The sequence below is a fragment of the Bemisia tabaci genome, chromosome 4 (assembly GCF_918797505.1).
Source record: "Bemisia tabaci chromosome 4, PGI_BMITA_v3".
NCBI lineage: Eukaryota > Metazoa > Arthropoda > Insecta > Hemiptera > Aleyrodidae > Bemisia > Bemisia tabaci.
Genome location: NC_092796.1, coordinates 40,144,045 through 40,165,907, shown reverse-complemented (window position 1 = coordinate 40,165,907; position 21,863 = coordinate 40,144,045). Strand labels below are relative to the sequence as shown.

The 21,863-nt window shown below is 37.1% G+C and overlaps 2 protein-coding genes across 3 annotated transcripts in view; one reads left to right on the top strand and one right to left on the bottom strand.

Moving 5' to 3' along the window:
- btv (dynein cytoplasmic heavy chain beethoven) overlaps positions 1-3,344 on the top strand; it is an 87,135-nt gene extending 83,791 nt beyond the window's left edge. Inside the window, exon 68 of the mRNA XM_072299625.1 lies at positions 1,923-3,344. The gene's annotated coding sequence lies outside the window, so the exon portion shown is untranslated. The remainder of the gene's footprint in view (positions 1-1,922) is intronic.
- Positions 2,322-21,063, bottom strand: LOC109031482 (calnexin). 2 transcript variants are annotated; one of them, XM_019043004.2, is made up of 11 exons: positions 20,967-21,063; positions 19,483-19,582; positions 18,619-18,796; positions 17,534-17,823; positions 15,671-15,835; positions 14,578-14,843; positions 13,825-14,056; positions 13,276-13,416; positions 12,194-12,376; positions 7,931-8,176; positions 2,322-7,022 (listed from the first exon to the last, which is right to left on the bottom strand). In XM_019043004.2, the coding sequence occupies exons 2-11, from the start codon at positions 19,570-19,572 to the stop codon at positions 6,948-6,950; spliced, it is 1,866 nt and encodes a 621-aa protein (XP_018898549.2). In that variant the 5' UTR covers positions 19,573-19,582; positions 20,967-21,063; the 3' UTR covers positions 2,322-6,947. The 2 variants fall into 2 exon arrangements, with proteins under 2 accessions (XP_018898549.2, XP_072155951.1); XM_072299850.1 differs by lacking the exon at positions 20,967-21,063 and adding an exon at positions 20,099-20,120.
- Positions 21,064-21,863: the final 800 nt, after the last annotated feature.

The following is a 21,863-nucleotide window of genomic DNA, read 5'->3' as shown; positions in this document are numbered from 1 at the left end:
TCCAGCGTTAAGATCTCATAACGATCAGGCAATTTATTAACAGTCTGCAAATCAAGAATTTTGACGTCTTTCATTCCATCGTAGCGTTTCTTTTCAAAAATTTCAACGGGTGTTACTCCAGAGGCCCGAGCTATTTTACCGGCGGATTTTGAGATAAATTACGAGGTATTACTTAATCAGGGTAAACTGATGATTGTGGTGTGATACACCTTACGCCGCCCATAGCATGGAAGGTGTTCATTCCATCAAGCGTCTTGACAATTTAAATCCGCATTATCGAATATGAACTGAAAGAAAGCGTCGAAATTGATTTTTACAGGTCCATGCAGAATAGCAGCGGTTTCAAATTTCAAAATTTCATGGTACGGTGCAACGTAGGCGAGAGATTCAATACACCAATCAGTTTTTTCGATCTGAATTTTTAGCACACATACAATGAAACTCCGATTTGGATGGGCGAATTATATGACCGAGGTCTGACTGCTGAAATTGCAGAGTGAGAAATCGCGTTGACTTTTTTTTGGAACTTCGGTTTACTCTTAACTTTTTTGTTATTTAGAATAATAGTATCAAGTAGGAGCTTCAGAGACTCAGGAATGTCTGATTCCCCGTTCTTAAAAAAATAACCAAATCAAACCAATGAGTGATATCTTTTCCCGTTTTTGGTGATAAGATTCTCAACGAAGCTTGGTAAAATCAGGTTTTAAGCAATAAAAACGCTGAAAGGCTACGTATCGTGGAAACTGCTGCAAAAATGATTCTCGAGGATATCAGAACGAAGGGTTACGACACAGACAACTATCCTGCATCTCATGATTTTTTTAAGAACGCAGAATCAGACATTCCAAATTCTCTGAAGCTCCTACTTCATACTATCATTCTAAATAACAAAAAAGTTGAGAGCAAACCGAAGTGCCAAAAAAAAGGCAACGCGATTTCTCACTCTGTAATTTCAGCAGTCAGTATAATACCGAATTTACCGGGTTGGAGCGGATTTATGGAAAATGTTACAGAGAAACAGCTATTCAAGACAACATTCATTCGGTGCTCTTTTTTTTCAATTTGCTCACTCAAAGCGGAGGGGTTTTTAGTGGGTGGAAATCCCACACATCCATCTTGAGTTCCTAGCTGCCTAAGATGAAGTCTTTAAAAGATTTTCGCCGCCTGTAAAAAAAACAAAAATAAAAAAAAAAAATCTTGCTTTCAGAATCGGTTCGGTGGCTCTTATATGGCTAATAAGGGTTTGGGGTGGAGGGATGGAGGGGCGGGGAGGGGGTTGACGGGGGAGGGGTAGGTGAGGGGGGTCATAACGGGATTAAGGGGGGTGATGGGAGTTGGAAAACCAAGTGATCCATGAGGGTTTTGCATACATTTTCGGCATCTGTAATTAGTGTGATTTAATTGAAAAAAGTGCACATTGAATGAGGGGCGCGGGGGGAGGGGCGGGGGTGGGGGATTTCTTCATGGCGGAGAGTCACTGGTACCCAGGGGGACATATGCAAACCATTTTCGGAATTTTTGTTTCACTTCCAACGGCGTTACAGCGTTTTTACGCAGCAATTTTGGTGAAAAATTCATCAACCCCTAAAACCACCCCTAACGCGATCGCCCATAACTTTTACCCTAATTGTTCGATTTCAAAAATCTAAAAGCCGTTTGATAGGAAATTTTACGTACTTTTAAAGTGAAGATAACTTATTTTGTCGAAAACCCCAAAATAAGTGAGATTTTGGGGGATTTTGGGGAAAAAACGTGATTTTCCGCCATTTTTTCAAGATGGCGGCCATTTCCGGTCAAAATTTTTGTTGGCAAACATCAGATTCGGATTCAGCGACCCAAATTACATAGGAATCCGTCTTACTTTTTTCTCCTCAGATTTTCGCAAAGTAGACCCCTTTTTTGGGCCAGATTGACTGGACTACAATGGGTGAATTTCATCTATTGATTTTCAGTAAGGTCTGGAACTTTAAATAATGAAAAAACTTTATTGTCCGGTGGAAATTTTGTCCCATCAAGTTTTAACTGATTTTTGCAATAATAAAACCATCACATCAAGTAAGCTCTACATATCTAATGGAGGCTCTATGCAAACTTTGCAAGAGTACGAACAATGCAACTAGACAAGGTACAAATTGAAGCATTCTCGTATGTTCTGAAAACAATAAATTTCCTCATTACTTTACTGAACCTGTCCTGCACAAATGCCTTGGAAATTAAAGGAGTACAATGAATCAAACTTCCAATTGAAAAACAGCTTGATTGTTTGTCCGCAGGTTTTTATGCGCAGTTAAGAAGAAAAAATAATAATTCTTAAACGAGTCTCCTTTCAAAATTGCTCAAAGCTTGTATATTTACAATACAATAATTTAAGAAAAATAGGTACACTTTTTTAAAAACCATAAAAAAACATGACAATACTTTGGTAAAAACAACTGACAGGTAGAATATAAACTAGATTTTGGAAAATATATAATAAATTGAAATGCAATAAAAGTATAAAAGTAGGAAAGGGCTACCTGAAAGGAGGAAAATTTTTGATTAAATGATTATGCTTCAGTGTTTGTTTGTTCCATTGAGAATTAAAGGGTTTAATAGTATCAAACAATATAAGCTGAATATAATAACAAAAAAAGGCTAAATTTTTATGATAATTCGTTTTTGAAGATCCACCCTACTAGTTCTAAAAATGACCACCACATAATATTGCTGAAATTTGACTCCAAAATCAGTGATTATTTTAATACTTTAAAAGATACCTTGAACTATAATCAAAGTTCTAGCAACACACTTCTAAAATGTATAAAATTATAAATGAGCTTTGATACATCAAAAGTAAAGGCTGAAAATATATCGTAGTCTTGCTAACTGGACACTCGTAAGTGCAAAAGAGATATATACAACTGCTGAGAGATGTCACTCATGATTAGTTGATATAACGTCATTTTACTCAGCGCTACGTTTGGGATCAAATTTGGAGCTTCAGAGAGCAATGTTATTGGTTTTTTGGGGGTCAATAAAAAGTACAATTGTACAAAGTACAATAAAAGTACTTTTTCCCATTTACCTCCGACAGAGTTGGTCAAAATGTTAATAATTGCAGTCAGACTGAGTGAGCTTTAGCTCAGATAACATAAAACGGCCGTGGCACAAATAATCTCTTGCTACCATATGGGGTAGATTACTCTTAAAGATTAAAAAAAACTACACCTTGAGCTCACAAATTATCAAGAATACATTTTGAAGTTTCAATACACAACCTCTGTAAGATTAGCTGCATTTCTACATAGTGAGTAAAAATTGATTTCAAGTCAACAACAAACAAGGCTTTCATTGGCAAAGGTAAATCTTGGTCAGATTGGTTTTTTTTTTTTTAATTTTGTCCTTCCTGATGCATCTTTGAAACACAATCTACGTGGTCACTGTGACGAATTTATTCTTTCATTAAGAATGGTTTAGAAGGACAGGGTTTTCAAAACAATCATCATAATAATTATTTTATGATGGAAGTTACGATGGAGCAATGGATTGAAGAAAGTATAATATTTCTAAAATAAACTCCAGAAATATTGGGCAAAAAGAAATATTTTTAAACATGACTGATTTCGGGAAAAATTAAAGATTAAATTGCAAGTGAAGATCAAGCCTTCATCTTATTTTGGATAATTAGTTTGAGGGAATAGGAGATGAAGAATTTTCTTTCAAGATTCAAGAAGAGGATTTTTTAACTCAAAAACGTGTACCCAGAGATTACTCAAAATCTTTATCACTTTATACTTGTTGGTTTACAAAAAACGGGTGAACTTCATATGACATCACGTTAGCGATATTCACATGGACCCATCATTTTGTATTTGAGCCAAAACAAGTTGATGCGTACATTTTTGAGAACGACGCATTATCCAGTGAAAAAGTATATTAGTCACAGTGCCAAATGCATAGATTTTTACTAGGTGATCTTCAACATGGGGGTTGAATCATTAGTCAAACGAATTATATAGCTTAGGAGTAAATGTTTGACAAGTAAGGCAATTGTTTCATAAGTAGCTTAGATCCTGTGTAATCCACATTGCTAAAGAAATAAATGTCTTTTATTGCTAGTTCGACCTTCTTCATTCAAACAATGTATTCGTATGAGGCAATTGACCGATACATGTACTTTGCTCTGCCCCTGCACCCATAATCGTGAACTGAGACAAGGTAACTTCAAAATTTGATTGAAGATCACACCAATAGACTGACTTAGTGACATCATTCGATCGTTTCACCTAGATCTAATGAACTGCTCTCATATCAATTGCTAAGCTGCACCTTTTAAGGGCAACTGAATTCATTGGCAATACATGAAATGGCTCGGTCACTAAATCAGTCCATAGAATTCTACCCAAGACTACAATCCTTCAAGATCTCTGAAATTAGAGTTCAAATACTTAGTAAAGTCCATCTGTAAATTTTCTACAAAGCAAATACAAATCGGCATCAACTGCCAGTGATGAATTAACTTTCTGCATGCCATAAAGAAAATTATGCTCCCGAAAGAATTTTGGCCTCATCCAACAAGGGTAACGAGACTTCAAAATGCTGTTAATAAGTATGATTTCGAGTTAAGAATTCTGTAGAAATATAGAATCTGAATGAAGGTCTTGCATGCAGAAATTAATACACAAGATATGGTGATAGTAAATTGATGCAGCTCCCATAGACAGTATCAAGTATTCAGTCGTAGAACTCGAGAGGTACAATTTGTAAAACAAGAGAGCCATCGACAGTTGACAAAGGGTGATGCAGATTTTTTTAAAAGCTAGCCACCAAAAATAAACTTCAAAATTTTGAGATGTTGAAGGATAATGTAGGCACTACATTTGATGATGTTTCGACACAGTTTTTTAAGGTGAGAGCTGATTCTACGGAGGAGAGTTACGTACTCCTTTTGCAGACAGTTTCATGCCTATTATATTTAACTAGTTAAACGATGCACTGTACAATGAACAAAACAATAGAAGTGACAAGATTTGTCAAACAATGCACATTAAACTTTAATACATAACACAATAAACCACTATATAGCCAGTTTAAGTAAAAAAAATCCCCAAATTTTGTAATGATCAGAGGAGGCAGCTAAGATAACAAAGAATGTTACTACTCTTTCACTTGATCAAAGAACAGTTAACCAGTGTTCCCACAATTTACTCCAGAAAATTATTTCAACATCATTCTACGCTCTTGGTTTACAGCCAATCAGAAATTCGGTTTTGACATGCTTCAACTCCGACCCGAAAATGAGAGCCAAACTTTGATAAAATCCTCAGGATTATTGAGGCGTATGTAAATGAATAAAATATTTTTAACCTGACTCTAAAGTGACAAATACTGAGAAAAATGACATATTGTATGTAGTTTGAATGCCCATTTCAATACTCATATTATTTTCCTAAGATCTGAGCTATGAAGAAAATGTTTTCAGGGTCGGAGGAGTTGGTAGATTAAAACTGAATTCTCCAGATAATGACTTATTGGGGGAAAATCAGCATTTTTTGAAAGGCAAGAATTTGGTCGAGTGCTAACATTACTATTCTGGCTTGGTCATTGTACAAAGTTTGTGGATTTTTCTTCTCGAGGTGACTAAAAAGATAACTTAAAAAATAATGAAAAAAGAAAACCTAACAAGAAAAGAAATGCATTATTCACAAAAAATGGAATTAACAAAGGTAACCTGCATACAAGTCGACGGAGAGGAGTGGAGAGTGGTGAAATGAATCAAGTAATATCTCATGGAAACAAAGCTTCAGGAGATGTCTGTCGAATAACTGAGCGTACGCAGTTAATAATCAAATGTATCCTAGAAATTCAGAAATAACAACAAATGGATACTACACAAGGCTAATATCACAACTTGTAACATTTATTTATAATTTGAGTTCATCAGTTGAGGAGTTAGTCAGTAAAACAACAAAGAATCAACTTTGCTCAGAAAAGAAAAAAACCTTCTGTGGTATGGAAGAGGTAAAGAGCGAAAATATGACCAAAAAATATGAATTTCTTTAGATACCTCTTTTTATTTCTAATCTTCCTTCTCTTTGTGAGTTCAAAAACTTATCGAGCAAGAGAGACCAAAAAAAAAAAAAGATAATCCAATCAAGGAAACCAAAAGGTATCTAAATATCTGTTTTCATTAGTGTATACTAGTTACACTACTAGTAGTATTTTCAATTAGGCTAAAATTCGAAACATTTGCTGTTATGTATAGTAAAATCAGTCAGTTTCCTGAAGAATGAAGAGAAAATTATCAATTTCTGTTTTTCTTTCCTTTTGTTTTTAAAGATAATTAAAATAAAAATCAAATAAATGTTCACTACCGCTTCATCGATAGTTATTTGTTGAATATATAAATAGGGCTGCAGTTAAATACTAATTGATTATCTTCCTTTCAATATAAAATGTTTTACTGGAGAGCTCATCAAAATAAAAACTCAAAAAAGAGACCAATTAATTATGTTAACGAACAATTTTTCCGCTCCATTCCTAACCACCAACTACTGGGTGATCTGAGCAACAGTCTTCAAAGCTCTAGAGAGAGCAGTCATTTTATGCAGGCAATATTCCCTCTTTTATCCAGAGGAATTGCAAGGGGAGATTATTATCTATGTGTTTCCTCATTAGAGATAGGGGTGATACCTCTGAATTCAGCCCCTTCTCTCAATGCTGAGAAGGTTTTTATAGGATCATTAAGAATTTCCCCTCTGTGTTCACAGGACAAAAAAGCAGAATGATAGAGTTTTCTCCCTTCACGTCTGCTTCTTCATTGAGAAAAAATTACCTACTAGATTTCAGTGAATACAAAGCACTCAAAGGAAACTTCAAAAAACTAAAAATAGAAAAAGAGGGAGGGTAGGAGGATGAGGAAAGATAGACAGTAAAATCTTATCTATTACTAGTTGAAGAGAATTTGATCAGTCTCGCCTGGCACGTCTTTTTGGTGCTTTTGGCGCATCTCCTGCCCCGGCGACAGGTGAGTCCGGTGCCTCCTAGGAACAAAACATACCAAAAAAATGAGAAGCTGTAAATGAGGTTGTTCTTGGTCAAAGGGAATGGACCATTAAACAATGTGCGAATTCAAGCACTATTATAACGTGGTCATATACATGGCCACACACATTTTAAGTTCCCTTCCTTTTCTCCCTGCACTTGCGCTCACGCTGAGCCAATCAGAGAGGAGGACCACTCGGCTGCACTACTGCTTGTCTGTCTCCTTCCGCTTGGGAGTCAGTGTTTTTTTATCAAAAATGTAAGTTCGTTTTTATTCCACTTTAAAAAGTGGCCCTTTGGGCCACCATGTAGTTTCCTTCTTCTTTCTCTCATTTGTTCAGTCTCAGTGAGGTATTCGAGGTTTGTGGATACGGTTTTACCACGGATTTAACCTCTTTTCTGGTGCCTTAACTCAAAAATTCCTTTTCGGTGGCTTTCACATTTTTATTGAGACCTGATTGATTGTTCAGTCTCCGAAGTTTTGCACCTCTCATCAAGAGATACAAGAAACGGATCACAGATAATTCTGTTTGTTATTATGAGCTGTCTACCTTAAAGAGAGTATGGAAGGTTAGAGGCCCGATTGGATAGGGAAGAATTGAAACGGAAGTTGAGCCGTGAGCAAGATGTTGCGTACGTTGGTGCGAGAGTGCGCGGCGAGCGAGATTTCTATACTACTGCGCTGATTGGCCAAGCGAGGTTGCGGATGGACAATGTATGAAAAATTGCCTGCGTGGAGGTAGTCCGGCAGCAACATACCCGCCGCCAGTCTCTGGTAAGCAATAGAAAATGGTAGTTACGTACGTTGCCAGTGAGCGCTTCTGTTTCAATTACTTAGCATTGAGTCGGGCCTCTAACCTTCCATACTCTCTGCTACCTTACACCTAAAGTAAAGGGATTATCTCACCGTTGAAGTAGATTCCTCGTCTTTTCCATTGTAGGCACTCGAGTCTGTGGAATCTTCTTGGCTATTGCGCTCTTCATCGTCTCCCTCTTGGTCTTGCTCCTGATTTGAGACACCTCTCCTTTCACCATCACTTTCTTCATCTTCATTTATCTCTTCTGGTTCGGCTCCTTCTGCCATTTCAGCTTCCACTGCATCATCAGCCACAACCTCATCAGTCTTTTTAGCCCGAGCCGAAGACTCTTTATCCTGGGGAAAAATAAAATTTCATCAGAACTAAAGCATCCTGGATATGAAGGACTCGGCAAAGCCACTCAAAACTATGAGAAAGTTGAGAGTGCAAGAGTCAAATCTGCTTTGGTAAAGAAAACCCGTTAGAACAAATGGACGTTACCAGCTTTCTTCCGATAAAAATGGATTACCTGAAAAACTTGATATTATCCCAGTAGCTGAGAGCAGAGGGTCATAACTACTGTGTTTTCGGGTCAAGATGTCTTGAGAAAACTGCCTAGCAGCCCTATTGCATCTTTGATTTACAATTTTTAAATTTTGCATCTTTTGCCTGGCATTAGACAAGATTACCGAACTAGTTCAAACACACTGAGGCATTTGAAGCAAAGAGAGTACGGTCCATTTCGCTGATGAGGCAAACAACATAGTTTTCTTACGTAGTCCAGGGCTCATCAGCAAAATTGACTTTGTTCTTCTTGCTTCAAGATGCAAATATTGCAAGATATCTCATAGAATAATTCGATTTTTCTGAACTTGTTAGTTGCGATCTTTTGTTGTTTAAACATTGTAAGTAATAAACCTGTGATTACATATTTCTCACAATGCGTCAAAACAGTAAGTGCGAGCCCTCTTTTGAGTGCGCCTATTGACTTGATGTCAAAAACTTCATCAAATTTCAAATCTAATGATGTGGCCGGTAAGTCAGCTTCCTTACCTTTAAAATGGCCGCTTTACATGCTTGAAAAAAATAATGAAAGAACGTTGTGGCTAATGGGAAGGTAGGGGATTTCCTGGCTGAAAAGAGGCATGAGAGGGTAGGAAAAGGGGATACTTCGAGCTGAGGACAGCAATTTCCTTCGGTCTGATCCAATGCAGAGCAACTTATGAGCCTCCAGCATAAAGAGAAACAGAGTGCTTTCATGCAAATATCTGGAAACTTCGCCAAATATTTGCCTAAAGTGAAAATAAATTAAGTGCAATGCAGAATTGTTTGGTGTCAAAACATTCACTAATTTCCTTCATAGTTACAAACAATAGATAGCCAAGTATAAAAATACTCTTGCATTTTTATTGAAACAGGGTTGCCACTGGATGTAAAAAATAAAATTCCCTGGAATTTTCGAAAATCCCCTGAAACATTTCGGTGAAATTCCCTATCATTAGAGGAAATGCCAGATGGTTGAGAAGACATCACTAATATGAAATAAATTTCATGCAAAATTTGTTTTTCGAAAGGTCAAACCCATGCTAGAACACAAAAAGTGGTGATTTGACAGGTTTCTCCAGAATTTTAAAATTGTCTGACATTTCCTGGTATTTCCTGATTGTAACTTTGGTTGTTTAAAGACATATTGAGGGATGTTTAACTGAATAAAAATTATCTTAATTGCCACTGCAGGACTAGATAAATTTTGAGGAAATATAAAAAAATGTCCGCGTGCTAGGAAGTGTTGGGACAAATGTAACTGTTTCAAGAGAAAGAATGACGAGAAACGAGGGAAACACTGTCCTTAAATAATTAAAACAAGTTTATAGGAAAGTAGAGTTACTTCATGAAAGTATGTATTATAAAAAAAAGAGAAACAATTTTAAGACAGAACAGTTGAAGATTCCCTTTGACGATCAAATTCCTTCAGGAATGTTCCACAAAAATATTTCAGTCCGAAAATTGGGTACTTAGAGATGCAAAGAATAAGCAACTTTAATTATTTTATTTTTTTAATGATTCATTTTGTAGGCAGGCAAAATATATTTAGCCATTGATGGTGTTCCTATGTAGCGTCACAGCTATTTTTGAAGAGAGGTACTGCTGCTCCCTTAGCAGATGACATGATTGGCATTTTCTTTTACCTAGTCCTACTACTTTCCACTGGAAGATTTACTTAAAAAGAGTGCGGCCCCCTTCTTACCGTTTCTTAATAAGTCGTGTAAAATAGACTTTTCATAGTTTCCTACAGCAGTAAGAAAATAAAAAGTTTTATGAATTGGCCTACAACTTGGAGAATATTCAATAAGGTTATCATAAAATATTGTAAGAGAACACTAATTAAGAAAAGAAAACTTCAGAGCTAATTTCGGGTCATCATTACATGGTAGTCTGAAGAAAGTTGCCCATCACATTCATCAACGTAGAGAGGGTTGGTAACAGAAGTCTTTTTGTGTAAGAGGGTGTCAAAAGCTTTTTAAAACCTGAAAAATAGTCGGCAGGGGCGGTTTTGTGGCTTACTCACTGTTTCAAAACGAGAAGATGATTAGAAAGCAGCAAAGTTTTCTGTACTAAAGAGATATAAGTAACCACACTTTCCCTGAATACATATTCTAATTTCCACTCCGCAGATTTTTGTTCAGCTTACTGAAGAATGTTTACAATGAAAAAAAGGTGAATGCGTTTGCGGTATTTTTTAAAATATTTCGTTTTATGGCTGGTTGTTTGTGATGGCATGCTATATAGATGCTGTGGTATGAGGTTATCACACAGTGGAAGGAAAAAGGCTGCCAAAAAAATTCGGAATCAAGTTCCTCAGGAGAGGAGACAGAGTGGATGACTGGTGGGAGATCGGAGAATGGAGACAATGGGTGTGAGCAGAGATGACCGAATGTATCAAACAGAAGAAAGGCTTTAGGACGATAAAGGACTGCGGAGTTTAGTCACAGCACACCAGATAGAACTGCAAAAGCAATCCATGGGTGTGTATATTAATAAATTGCAATTGAAGCAGAAAAAATGTTAAGTTTTCTGGTGTTTTTAGTTTCATTCTCACAAGTTTTTACCCATTGTAAGAAATGATGCAAATTACATGAGCTCATTTTATAGGAAAGTGCATCATTGCGACTTACTGTAGATATTTTACTTGGATTTAAATGGTAAAAAGCACTGATTTTTCTACACACCTTGGTAACAATGGGACAGCAGACCTGAGGGAGAAATTTTTCAGGACAGCAATTTCTGATAAATTCCGTTGAAAAATAGAATTTTTTTTTAAGTAACACGCTTGGGCATCTCAAATGATTAATTATGAGGAGTTTGGCTCATTTTTCTACCAACAGATGGCATGGACTAAATTTCAATCAAAAGACTTTGTGCCCTAATCATAGCAGATAAAAGATGAAAATGGATTTTTTCTCAAGACAATATTTTCATTGGGAGACAATCTTTGAACTACTTAAACACCATTTTGGTATAACATTTTCATGCGCTTCTTATGCCAAATTATCAGTAAAACACTCCTACATTCAGTCATATTTACACCTTAAATCTGCATTTTGCAACACCAAAGTCCCTTTGCTTGTAAACGATTCAGTATGCATGACATCCTGGTGCTTCTACAAAACAGGGCTAAGATCAATTTGAGAATCACAGACGACTAATGTATTTCAATGAACTTTCACTTACAGGATAAAGAGGTATTAAAGACTGTTGGAAACATTGAACTGATGAGAGCCAAAAAGTATCCACGATTTAACTTAATGACAATTATTACGGGCAAGTTGAGAAGGCCTCTTCCCTTGGTTACTGTTTTCAAATTCCCAGAAATTTTCATCTTTCCTTCAGTTCTAGTAACTCTCCACAATTTTGTTGAGTAGAGTCTTTCGTTATAATCATAGCGCAGGGCAAAAATTATTGTTCCACTTTAAAAGGCACACAAAGTATATCACAAACAGAATTAGGGAGGAGAGTTAGGGTGGAAGGATTCAGGCCATGAATGAATTTGGGTAGCCACATCGAATACAGCAGAACCCAGTTGACAAAGGAGGATAGCCGACAGCTGGTATAGCCGGTGGACAACCGACAGCCGGTACAGCCTGTATGCAGGAGACGGATTTGACTTTTGCAGGACGAAGTTTGACCGGGCGTACACAGGTAGGTGGTAAGCAACAGAGAGGCGTGCATTTTGAGACTCTACAGCATGATCGAGGAGTGCAACAGGATTTTTTGCTGCGGTAACAGGATCGCTTACACTGATTCCTGCCACAGGGTCTGCTTTGACAGCAATTAGAACACTTGTTGTGACGTTTGCAGACAAGAACACTTACCTGTTTACTCTTCCGGCTACCACAGCAGAAGGTGCAGTACAAGACGAGAGGAAGAAGTACAACAGCAATTGTAACTGCGTACATCCATGGATTCTCCTGGAAGTACTTTTTGATTTCGTTCCATGTGGGTATCTTGCTTTTGCCATTGCTTGCAGTGCTGAACCAAGAATCGAACCAGGATTGCTGGGATGGATTAAAATCAAAAGATACAATTAAAATAAGGTAAGCGTACATAAAAAATAATTTTTTACCAGGTAGGAGAAAAGAATGCTGATGTAAAATATTAAGCAAAAAATGTGGAATAATTCAGGCACCTTTACTGGCATTCAACACATAACTTCACACAGAATTAATTTAATTATGTGATGGAGTGTATAGATTCAGAGTCATCATTCGGTTCAGAGCCTTGTAGGCCCTTCGAACTTACCAGCTCCAAATTCTGAGTGTAAGTCTTTGACAGCCACCACTGATGCCTGGATATCTGGCATAATTTATTCTGGTGCCATGACAGATACGGCAGTTATGGATAATTAGGGGTTGAAATTAGCAGGAGCGCTATTTCATGTATTTGCAAGGCTGGACAAGAAGTGACGAGTTTTTTTCTTTCTTTTTTGTATTATCTCCCTGCCTTATAGTGAAGTGTAGCGGGTAGCAATATAGTCGCACGCATGAGCAAAATAATCGATTAGGTTGTTTAGATAGTTGATCAATTATTTCATTTTGCAAGCCAAAACTCCTCCAGACAATTTTCTGGCCTTTTTTTCCTCCCTCGTAGTTTCGAGCGATTCTTCCTGGCCCGACTCCAAAACGCAGGGCTGGGCAAATGCCTGGCCTCCCCTCCGCCCTCACAATAGCTATTTCTGCTTCCATTTTCTCATAAGAGAAAAAAAAAAAACCGGCTGATGGTGTGTCAGTCTCTGAACAGATACTTCTTACCATGACATTCAGTCTTCTGTAATATTATGGTGTGTCTTCAGAAAAAATTCGCTGGATTCTGAAATTGAAAACTCAAGTTTTAGGTGAGAAGTTCCTCTGCTTGCTGTATTTATTTTAGAAAATGTTAGCAGTACAAAATTCCTCACCCCTTCTGCGCTGAATTTATCAGCCTTAAGTGTGTAGGTCTGTTGTGTGAGCTGGTCCGCATACTCCACACTGTCCGTCAATAAAATATTGTCAAAATAAATATTTTTTGAAAGAGACCAAAGCTCGAATCCGACAGCACCCTGTAAAACCAGATCAAATTTGAAAAAAAGAAAAAAGGGACTAAACAAAAGCATTTCCCTATATTACTCTGGTATTATTGCCAAAAAAGAAAGCATAAACTGTACGTCTGCCATTTCCCTCTAGCTTTTGAGTCAAACAATATGGAACAACCTCTTTCGAGCCTTTAACATTAAAGGAAAACGCAGGGAACAATTACAAAATCAGAGGCAGCATAATGTCCCCATGAAATCAGCTTGGTGATTAGCCAGGCTTGTGGAAAGAAAAATGAACTTCCATTGAAAGATAAAAAAAAAAAAAAAAAAAAAATTATTAAAAAATCAAGATGAGCGGTGAAGAGAAAGGCAGAGTTGCAAGGGCATTTGATATTATAGAGGTATCTTGGTCGGATAGAATTTTGATGTACTTACAATGTTCACACAACTGAAAACTTTCTTGTCATCGTAATATTCAGGGTTGGGAATTTTGCGTGGATACCATTTCCCTTTGTAGTTGGGATTGTCGATTAAAGGTGCTCTCCACGGTCCTTTGTAGTCAGGATTTGGAATTATTGGCGGAGACCATGGCCCACAGCCTGGAGCCGTTTTACAGAGGGGATTTTCCACTTTTGCTGGCTCCCATTCGCCATCCATGTCAGCATCCCTATTAGGCAGAACAAGTTATGAAGAGCTCTGTTCCATCCAGACAAAATTGGGATGTGGGGATAGTGAGTTTTTCAAACGAAGCAAAGAGCGAATAATTTAAGTGAATTATTCACAACTATGCATAGTAAAACAAGTAATTTTAGTCAATTATTCACAATTAGGAATGATAATGCTAATAATTTAAAATGACTTTCTTAAGTGCAATAATTAACAAACATTACAATAGGCGACAAATACATGGGATTAATTTTGTTTTAAATTTTTCATTCCCTCATACACCTGCACAGAAAACAAGGAAATGCTATGATAGCAGCCTCGGCTGTTAAGAATGTGCTTGAAGATCCCTGGACGCTGGCTTGACTGTGCCTGCAAATATGTATGTATTCTCAGGATTTCAAGTTAACTGCGCGGGCAGTCAAGAGAAAATGGGCTTTAAACTTGTAAATCATCAAAACTTAGGAAGAATCCCACATTTCCACTCATAACCTCAGATGCTGAGAGCATTCTAAGGATACATACCAGTCATCAGGCCGTATCGCATTAGGGTCTGGGATAAACTCCGGTTCGTCATCTAACCAACCAGCTGGCTTCTCCGCTGCTGGATCTACAATAGTCGCTGGTAAAGTCTCATCCCAATCATCAGGTTTCACAGCTTCGGGATCTGGTATTTTCTCTCGCTCGTCCCACTCTTCTGGTTTTTTATCTGTTTCGTCCACAATCTCAAGAGGCGGTAAAATAGACGGTTCAAATTCATCTTCCTGCGTGGCATTACCTTCGTGTTTTAACTGCAATCAAGAACAGTAAATTGTTAAACCAACTTAAGTTTATGGCAAACCGTTTTCAGGTTTATTTTGAAGACCCCTAAAAATACTTTCTACAATAAAAACCAAAAGAATTACCAAACCAACCAATTTGGGGTCATTCCTCACCAAAACCAGTCCTGTTTCAGACCTTGATTAATTTTTCTCATGTAATATATGAACCTCAATATGAACTTCAGCAAAATTGCAGCTTCCAAGCTCAAAAATTCTTCAAGATGTAAATTTTTGAACTTTTGGCGTTTAAAGCACTTCCCTCTCCTTGCTAAGGAGCCTCCATGGGTAATATTATCTTTCTTATAGGAAAATTAGCCTATAATGCTCAAATTCGACCCAGCTACCAATGAAAGTATGTAGATTAAAAAAAATAACTAAAAAACTCTGTACTTCTGTTGAGGTGAACTGTATTTCTGAAACCGCCTCTTGCAGTAACAAATCAAGACTAACAATTTGAAGCACTTGATCCATTTACCAAAAATCAATGACTCATCGCCTATTGCCAATTTTTTGGGCCATTATAATTTTTAAAAAGGTTCTGTTAGACCAGGATTTTTCATCATATTTTCTATAAAAAACTGTCAATGTATCAAAATTGTTCACCAGTCCTTAAAGATGCTCTAAATCTGAGTTTCACTACATTTTGTGGGGATCTCATTTATTATATAAAAACGGCAATGAATTCTAATCACTATCTGATCTACTCGGTTGACTGAATTAGAAAAAAATTAATTTTCTTAACATAGGTACTGAATGATTGCAAGACAGACAACTTAAAGATTTGGCCATGTGCTAACCTCTCTATCCAGGTAAAATGCGTATGTGTTGTCTGGTCTGACGACTAGCCTGAACAGATGAGGTTGTTTATCTTGGAAGATGGAGTTTGGTGCTTTCAACATGTTACAATGCTTTTCCGAGATTTTACCCGTTTTAGGATTTTTGTAGTTCAAGATGAAATGAATCTAAAACAGAAACAAGATACAAATAGCAAATTGATAACAGGAGAAAGGGGCGAACAATTGACCTTTTATCTCTGACACCAGCACGTTCAATTGCTTTGTGGTTTCAATCTCCATCTCATGTGAAGACTGGTTCAGGCAGCTAGACAGTTCTAGGTTTGCAGAGACAAAGGAAGTTTTTGACAGAGAAAAAGTTTAAAGATGAGCACTTGAAGCTTACCATAGACATGCCACTTAAACCATCATTCTCAAAAAAACTTAAGCACTAACATCTCGAAAATGGAGTTTTTCGTGGTTCAATATTGCTTAGGCATAGATGCATTTTGTTGCAAAGTGACAAGCAAAAAAAAAACGGAATTTTAGGGTCTGAAAACATTTGAAAAGTCCAGTCATTCTCAAAAAGATTTTAACACCAAAGCAGTGTATAGTACTCGCGTATCTTGATTTGATTTGAGTTCCTCACACAATGAGCTTGTTCAGTAATTTGTAATTCTTGCATTTTTGAAAACTAGAGAGTGCACATAGTTCACAGGAATTTTCTTCGATTTTTTGGAGCAATATTAACCTACGAAATACGAGTTCAAAGTTCTGTATTTTGAGCTCCCAATTAAATGCGCGTCGCTCGGGTTATCCAAGATGGCGTCCATTCTATCCGTCCGGCGATGACCTCACGAGGCCCCGGGCGGCGAAGTACCTCTGCTGCGTGTGGTAGTCCAAGAGGGAGTCGGATAGATTCAGCCCAGTGTTTGTTTGTTTACTTCTTGGACTATCACACGCAGCAAAGGTACCTCGCCGGCTGCGACCTCATGATGTCAAAAGTGTGACCATCGCTGGACGGATAGAATGGACGCCATCTTTGATAACCCGAGTGACGCACGTTTGAATGGGAGCCCAAAATATGGAACTTTGAACTTGTATTTCGTGGGTTAATATTACTCCAAAAAATCGGGGAACATTCCTGTGAACTTTGGGCACTCTCTAGTTTTCAAAAATGCAAGAGTTACAAATTATTGAACAAGCTCATTATCTCGAAATTTCAAGAATGAGGGAATAAATATTTGTTCTTCTTGACTAGTCATATCTTTATTTTTAAGACCTTAGTGACTTTTTGTACTTGTGAGCGATCATGAGTAATATAAACATCAGTAAGTGATAATCGTATTTTATGTAGACAAAGTGTAAATGAAAATTTTTGAGCACATCATGGCTTGATAAAAGAAAAATTTAACTTCTTAAGGGGAAAATGTGTTGGAAGAATTCTGTTCATTTTCAAAAAGACGATAGCCCCAATTCATTTTTTTCTTTTAGTATAGTACTCACCTCGTTTTGTTCTTCTTTTTTCATTCTAATTGTAGGGGAATTTCTGCAACTATTACAATCTGATTTTCAATTGCCATCTTCCCTTACATTCATTTTTCTGACCTCCAAGACTTACAGCATGTCAATCAAAACAATGTCCACTGTTTTTCTCGAGTTCTCATTTCCGGCACTTAAGTTTCTTCAAAAATAAGCGATTCATACATCATACTGTAGTTTGTTAGGAATGTATAGTTTTGCAAGAAGTAAAAAAAGTTGATACCTCCTAGTTGAATTTGGCCGTATCATCTCATGTTGCTTTGGGATAATACTACATTATTTGCTGAATAAGCAAAATGGAGAGGAAAGAAAATTTATTCCAGTTTGTGATAAAGAGATTTTTACCTTGCTTTTAGAGCCACAGATGTCTGGCCCAAACATGATGGAATATGGAGTGAGATTATTAAATTTCTTGAGATCATGTTTTTCATTCGTAAGAAGCTTTATGTATCCTCCACCACAGTCAAGCTTATCTTGAAATGCAACCTCATACTGGATGACAAGCGGAGAATTATTGAACTTGAAGGGTCTTGACAGGGGAGCTGCTATAGCTGAATGGCGATTCGCCGAGGCAACAACTAGACCCAGGTCACCTTTCAGGGCATAGTTTACCATTGGCTCTACCCTCCATTTCCCTGATCGACAGAAAAAAAAAAAAAAAATTCATTATTTGAGGGAAGGTTGTTAAATGAAAACAGAGAATAGAAGTATTACTTAAGCTTTTGCAAGCAGCATTTTAACTAGGCTCCTCTCCGCACTAAAGAAATGTTTAACTCTGAATATGGTTCATGCAGCTACTATACTGTATCAAGCATTTTTCGAGCACTTTTTGAGGAATTTTCAAACTTTTTTCCTCACTTTTTTCAAAATTTGTTTCCTAAACTCATAGTTTTCTCCATGTATCATGATTTTAAATGGTGAGAATTGTGTCAGTTTTGCTTTTTTTTTGTTTGAAACTTACCAACACAATGAGCTTCAAATGGTCGTGTGTTGCACGATTGCTGCCTGACGAAAAATTAGACACAATCTTAAGTGGTTAGGCTGATTCTGAGGAAAAGGATCCAAATAATGTGGAGAAATAATAATCATTATTTCTGGTACAGATCCATCAGCATTAATATGAGAGTAGACTAGATACAGTTTTGTTAATCTGGCAAGCAATTAATCACTGCATAACTGTTCTGATAGAACTTCATTCAGTCTGTAACACGCTTTGCTTCCAGAGATAAAAACTTCTGGGCTCAACTTGAGTTCTTGTTGTTTTTCTCGGATGAATTTCTTCATGAAATTTTACAGCAGGCAATGAAGGAATAAAGGAAAAATCCATACATTATTCATTCAAACTAATTATAGGCGGTGACATAGGTCCAAAAGTTTCAATGATATGCTGTATTGACGTGCAATGATTTATCTGAAAAATGCTTACATACCATCATACTGTTCAATGTCTGCAGCAGCTTCCGGCTTTTTGGCCTCAGACTTTATCCAACGCTTGGCAACCTCTTCAGGCTTATCAAAAGTATCCAAAAAGTAGACATTTTTTTGGAATTCTGGAGGGATTGCAGGGCTCACCTTGTATTCTTCATTTAAATCAATTTCTACAGCATTCTGAATAAAGGAAAAGTTCATTAATTGTTACACTCAAGGCACAAGGGGAGAGTTCTAACTTCCTATAGGCTAATTTTTAGGGGAGCGAAGTTAATCAAGTTGTAGAGAGAAATCAGTATCCAAGTTTTTTTACAATACACAAGTTGATGCTTTGAGTTTTTCCCAATTCTGCATGGGAGCCCTGTGGGTGGTGTGTAAAAAATTGCAAACCTACCCTCAAACTTACGAAAGATGGCGAAGTTTTTTTTCACCCAATAAAATCGTCAGTTGCAAGATGGGTAGTATTGTTCCCTAGCCACAGTGATGTTTTTTTGTGTTAAAGAGCCTCCTCAACTACAATAGACGCTATTAGTGCAACGTCACAGAAAAGCGATATTTATCCATTTTTTTTCATTGGTAGCATTGAAAGAGGTTATGCCAATGTTATTGTTTGGATCCAATTCGATATAATGGAGAATCCCTATGATGACGTCGCCACTAATAGCGTCTATAGAGCCTTTAGCGACATGGTGTAATTTTCTTGTTTGGATTGTAAAATATTTATACTGACACCAATTTCTAGAGTTTTTTTTGCTGATGTTTAGCAATTATACAACTGAGCAAAACGTTTTCATAGTGCTTGTGATGGATGAATCAGCCTTAAAAATAGGAAGGAAAACTTGATAGTAAATGAAAATAAAACATACGTATTCATCAAATTCAACACTGCTTGCTGGTGAAGCAACTTTAAGATACAAAATTGCTGTCAGGGCAAAAAGCCATCTCATACTTTCCATTTATTGCAACCTGAAAACAGATCGAACATAGAAATATATCATTCCGTATGAGTTTCAGTAATCTCTCTTCCTTGAGGTCAGGTTGTAGTGTTTATAAGGCTAGAGCTCGAGGCTTTGCTTCGAGATGAACTAACTATGTACTTGTAGGATATACATAGAAAGAGTCTGTCTCTTGTTTTCAGACCAAGATTGGCAGTTGCTTACCTAAATCATTACAAACACAAAAAGTGTTGATGAGATAGAAGGTGAAAAACTTGGTGATGGGTACATCAAACTGAAAATGTCTTTTCATCAGAAATGGAAAAGCATTTGGTTGATTATTTACTTCAGCTCAATTGACACAGTTCAATGTTTTATCCAACTTTCCGTCCGGCTCTATGGAATGGAAATTTTTCTTATTGGAATTACACAGTTAAAATCTTGATTCAATTAAGTTGAAGTAATAGTTGTTGTCAAGTTTAGTCGAGAGAATTGGGCTCTAAACATGGACCGAAAAGTTGTTTGATGAATCTAAGATCCAGCTAACCTGGATTTGGAGGTTAATGATTTGTGCTCACTGCAAGACCCGGCCAGTGCATGGAGCCTCAGAGAATAAAAGATCCGAGAAAATTTAACAAAATTGAATTACTAGTTATCCTGCAGCAGATACGAAAGAAATGAAATGATAGCCATGCACGTTAAAATTAATTGAGGTTTCTTTCGGCTTGCAACTCGAGGGCCATTTGCTTAAAATCAGCTGATGTTGAAATTAGCTGCCCCCTGACACCTATCGCTTTAAGGAATAATTCAACTCAAAATGATTCACTTAATATTGATTACTGATCAAGATTTCAAGGAATGCTAAGTACAACTATCGATTGGAATAAATGACAAACTAGATAAATTGCCATTGAGTACTTTTAAATTGGCATTCCTACCAAACCTAGAAATAAACATAGTCTCTTGGAGACTCAGGCAGTCATAATTATTCCATTGAGTCAAAAGTTCATGTTCAACCTAATTCAGAGGTTTGCATCAAGAGTTCATGGGTGCAGCGTAGAGAGTCATAACGCTTGACTGGTATTGTTACCATTTGGCACTCTCCGCGTATGTACTAGTGATGTGAAGCCATCAGTAAGCTAAAATGCTATGCTTAACTAAGTAACAGAGGAAACTTGTAATTGCTCTGGCACTGAATGTGTGAGAGTTGTGAAAACTCGCTGAGCTTGCGGTAAATTGGATTCTGAATTGATAAAAGTGGTGAAACTCCTTTTGGAAAAATTAAGAATGAAACTACGACTGCCTTCAAGGTAACTGAAATTCGAGGATTGGTTCGCAAGAAAATTCGTATAAAAAACCGGCTAAAATTGTGATAATATAAAATTTGTGAGTCGGGAAGTAAGAAATTAACCCACCTTCCAATCCAAAGATCCGTCGACAAAATGATAAGATCACAAGTTCAGGTGAACACCAGTCGAACTGCTACGGGAGGAAATTCTGGATATTGCAGAGTTATGCATACTATGTGCAGAACGTGGAGATTAGAGATTGATAATAACTAGGTAATAACATGGTATAATTGAATGAACGATTAAAATTGCGAGAGGTGAGTTCAATTGGATTTGGGCCTTTACCCGGTGGTGTTCGGTGGTTGGTGGGACGATTTTTCTCTGATTGGTCAATGGCGTCTCCGCGCGAGAATTTTGGCGGGAATGTTTGACTGAGGGCAATGAGATCATGCAAAGCTAAATTTAAGCCGCGGCATAATTAAGAGGGGGCAACGCCATTTCATTCAGATTTTTTACTTTACAAACCTTATGCAACGGCTGCTCTTCAGACTTTAACTTCTTTAAGGGTTTTATTCAGATCAATCAGCAACTTGCTGGCCCCAAAACAAAGTAACGTCCATGGTGACGTTTAAAATTTCCACAAACGCTTTACTTCTGGCAGAGAAAAAAATCAACATCATGGCTTGAAATTTTCAATAGAAGACCATGAGATGGCGAGAAAAAATCAGGGATTCTATGGCATAATTCAGATTGTTCTCCTTGTAAAAGATGGAGTGAGCCCTAAATCATGGGGTCTTAATGTTGCCGAATGTTTGTGGTTCCCCTAGAAGAAGTTGTGACCCGTCACTCAACACCACTAGGCGCCTGCAAAGATTATGGTTTGTAATCCCCCTTTGAGAAACAATTTTTTGCTGCACCCATGCACAGAACTTTTACGAAGGTTGCAATCCAGATATGAGGAGAAAAAATCCATTTCAATTCTGTACAATTCACAGGAAATTGAGATATGCTTTTTGAAAGAGT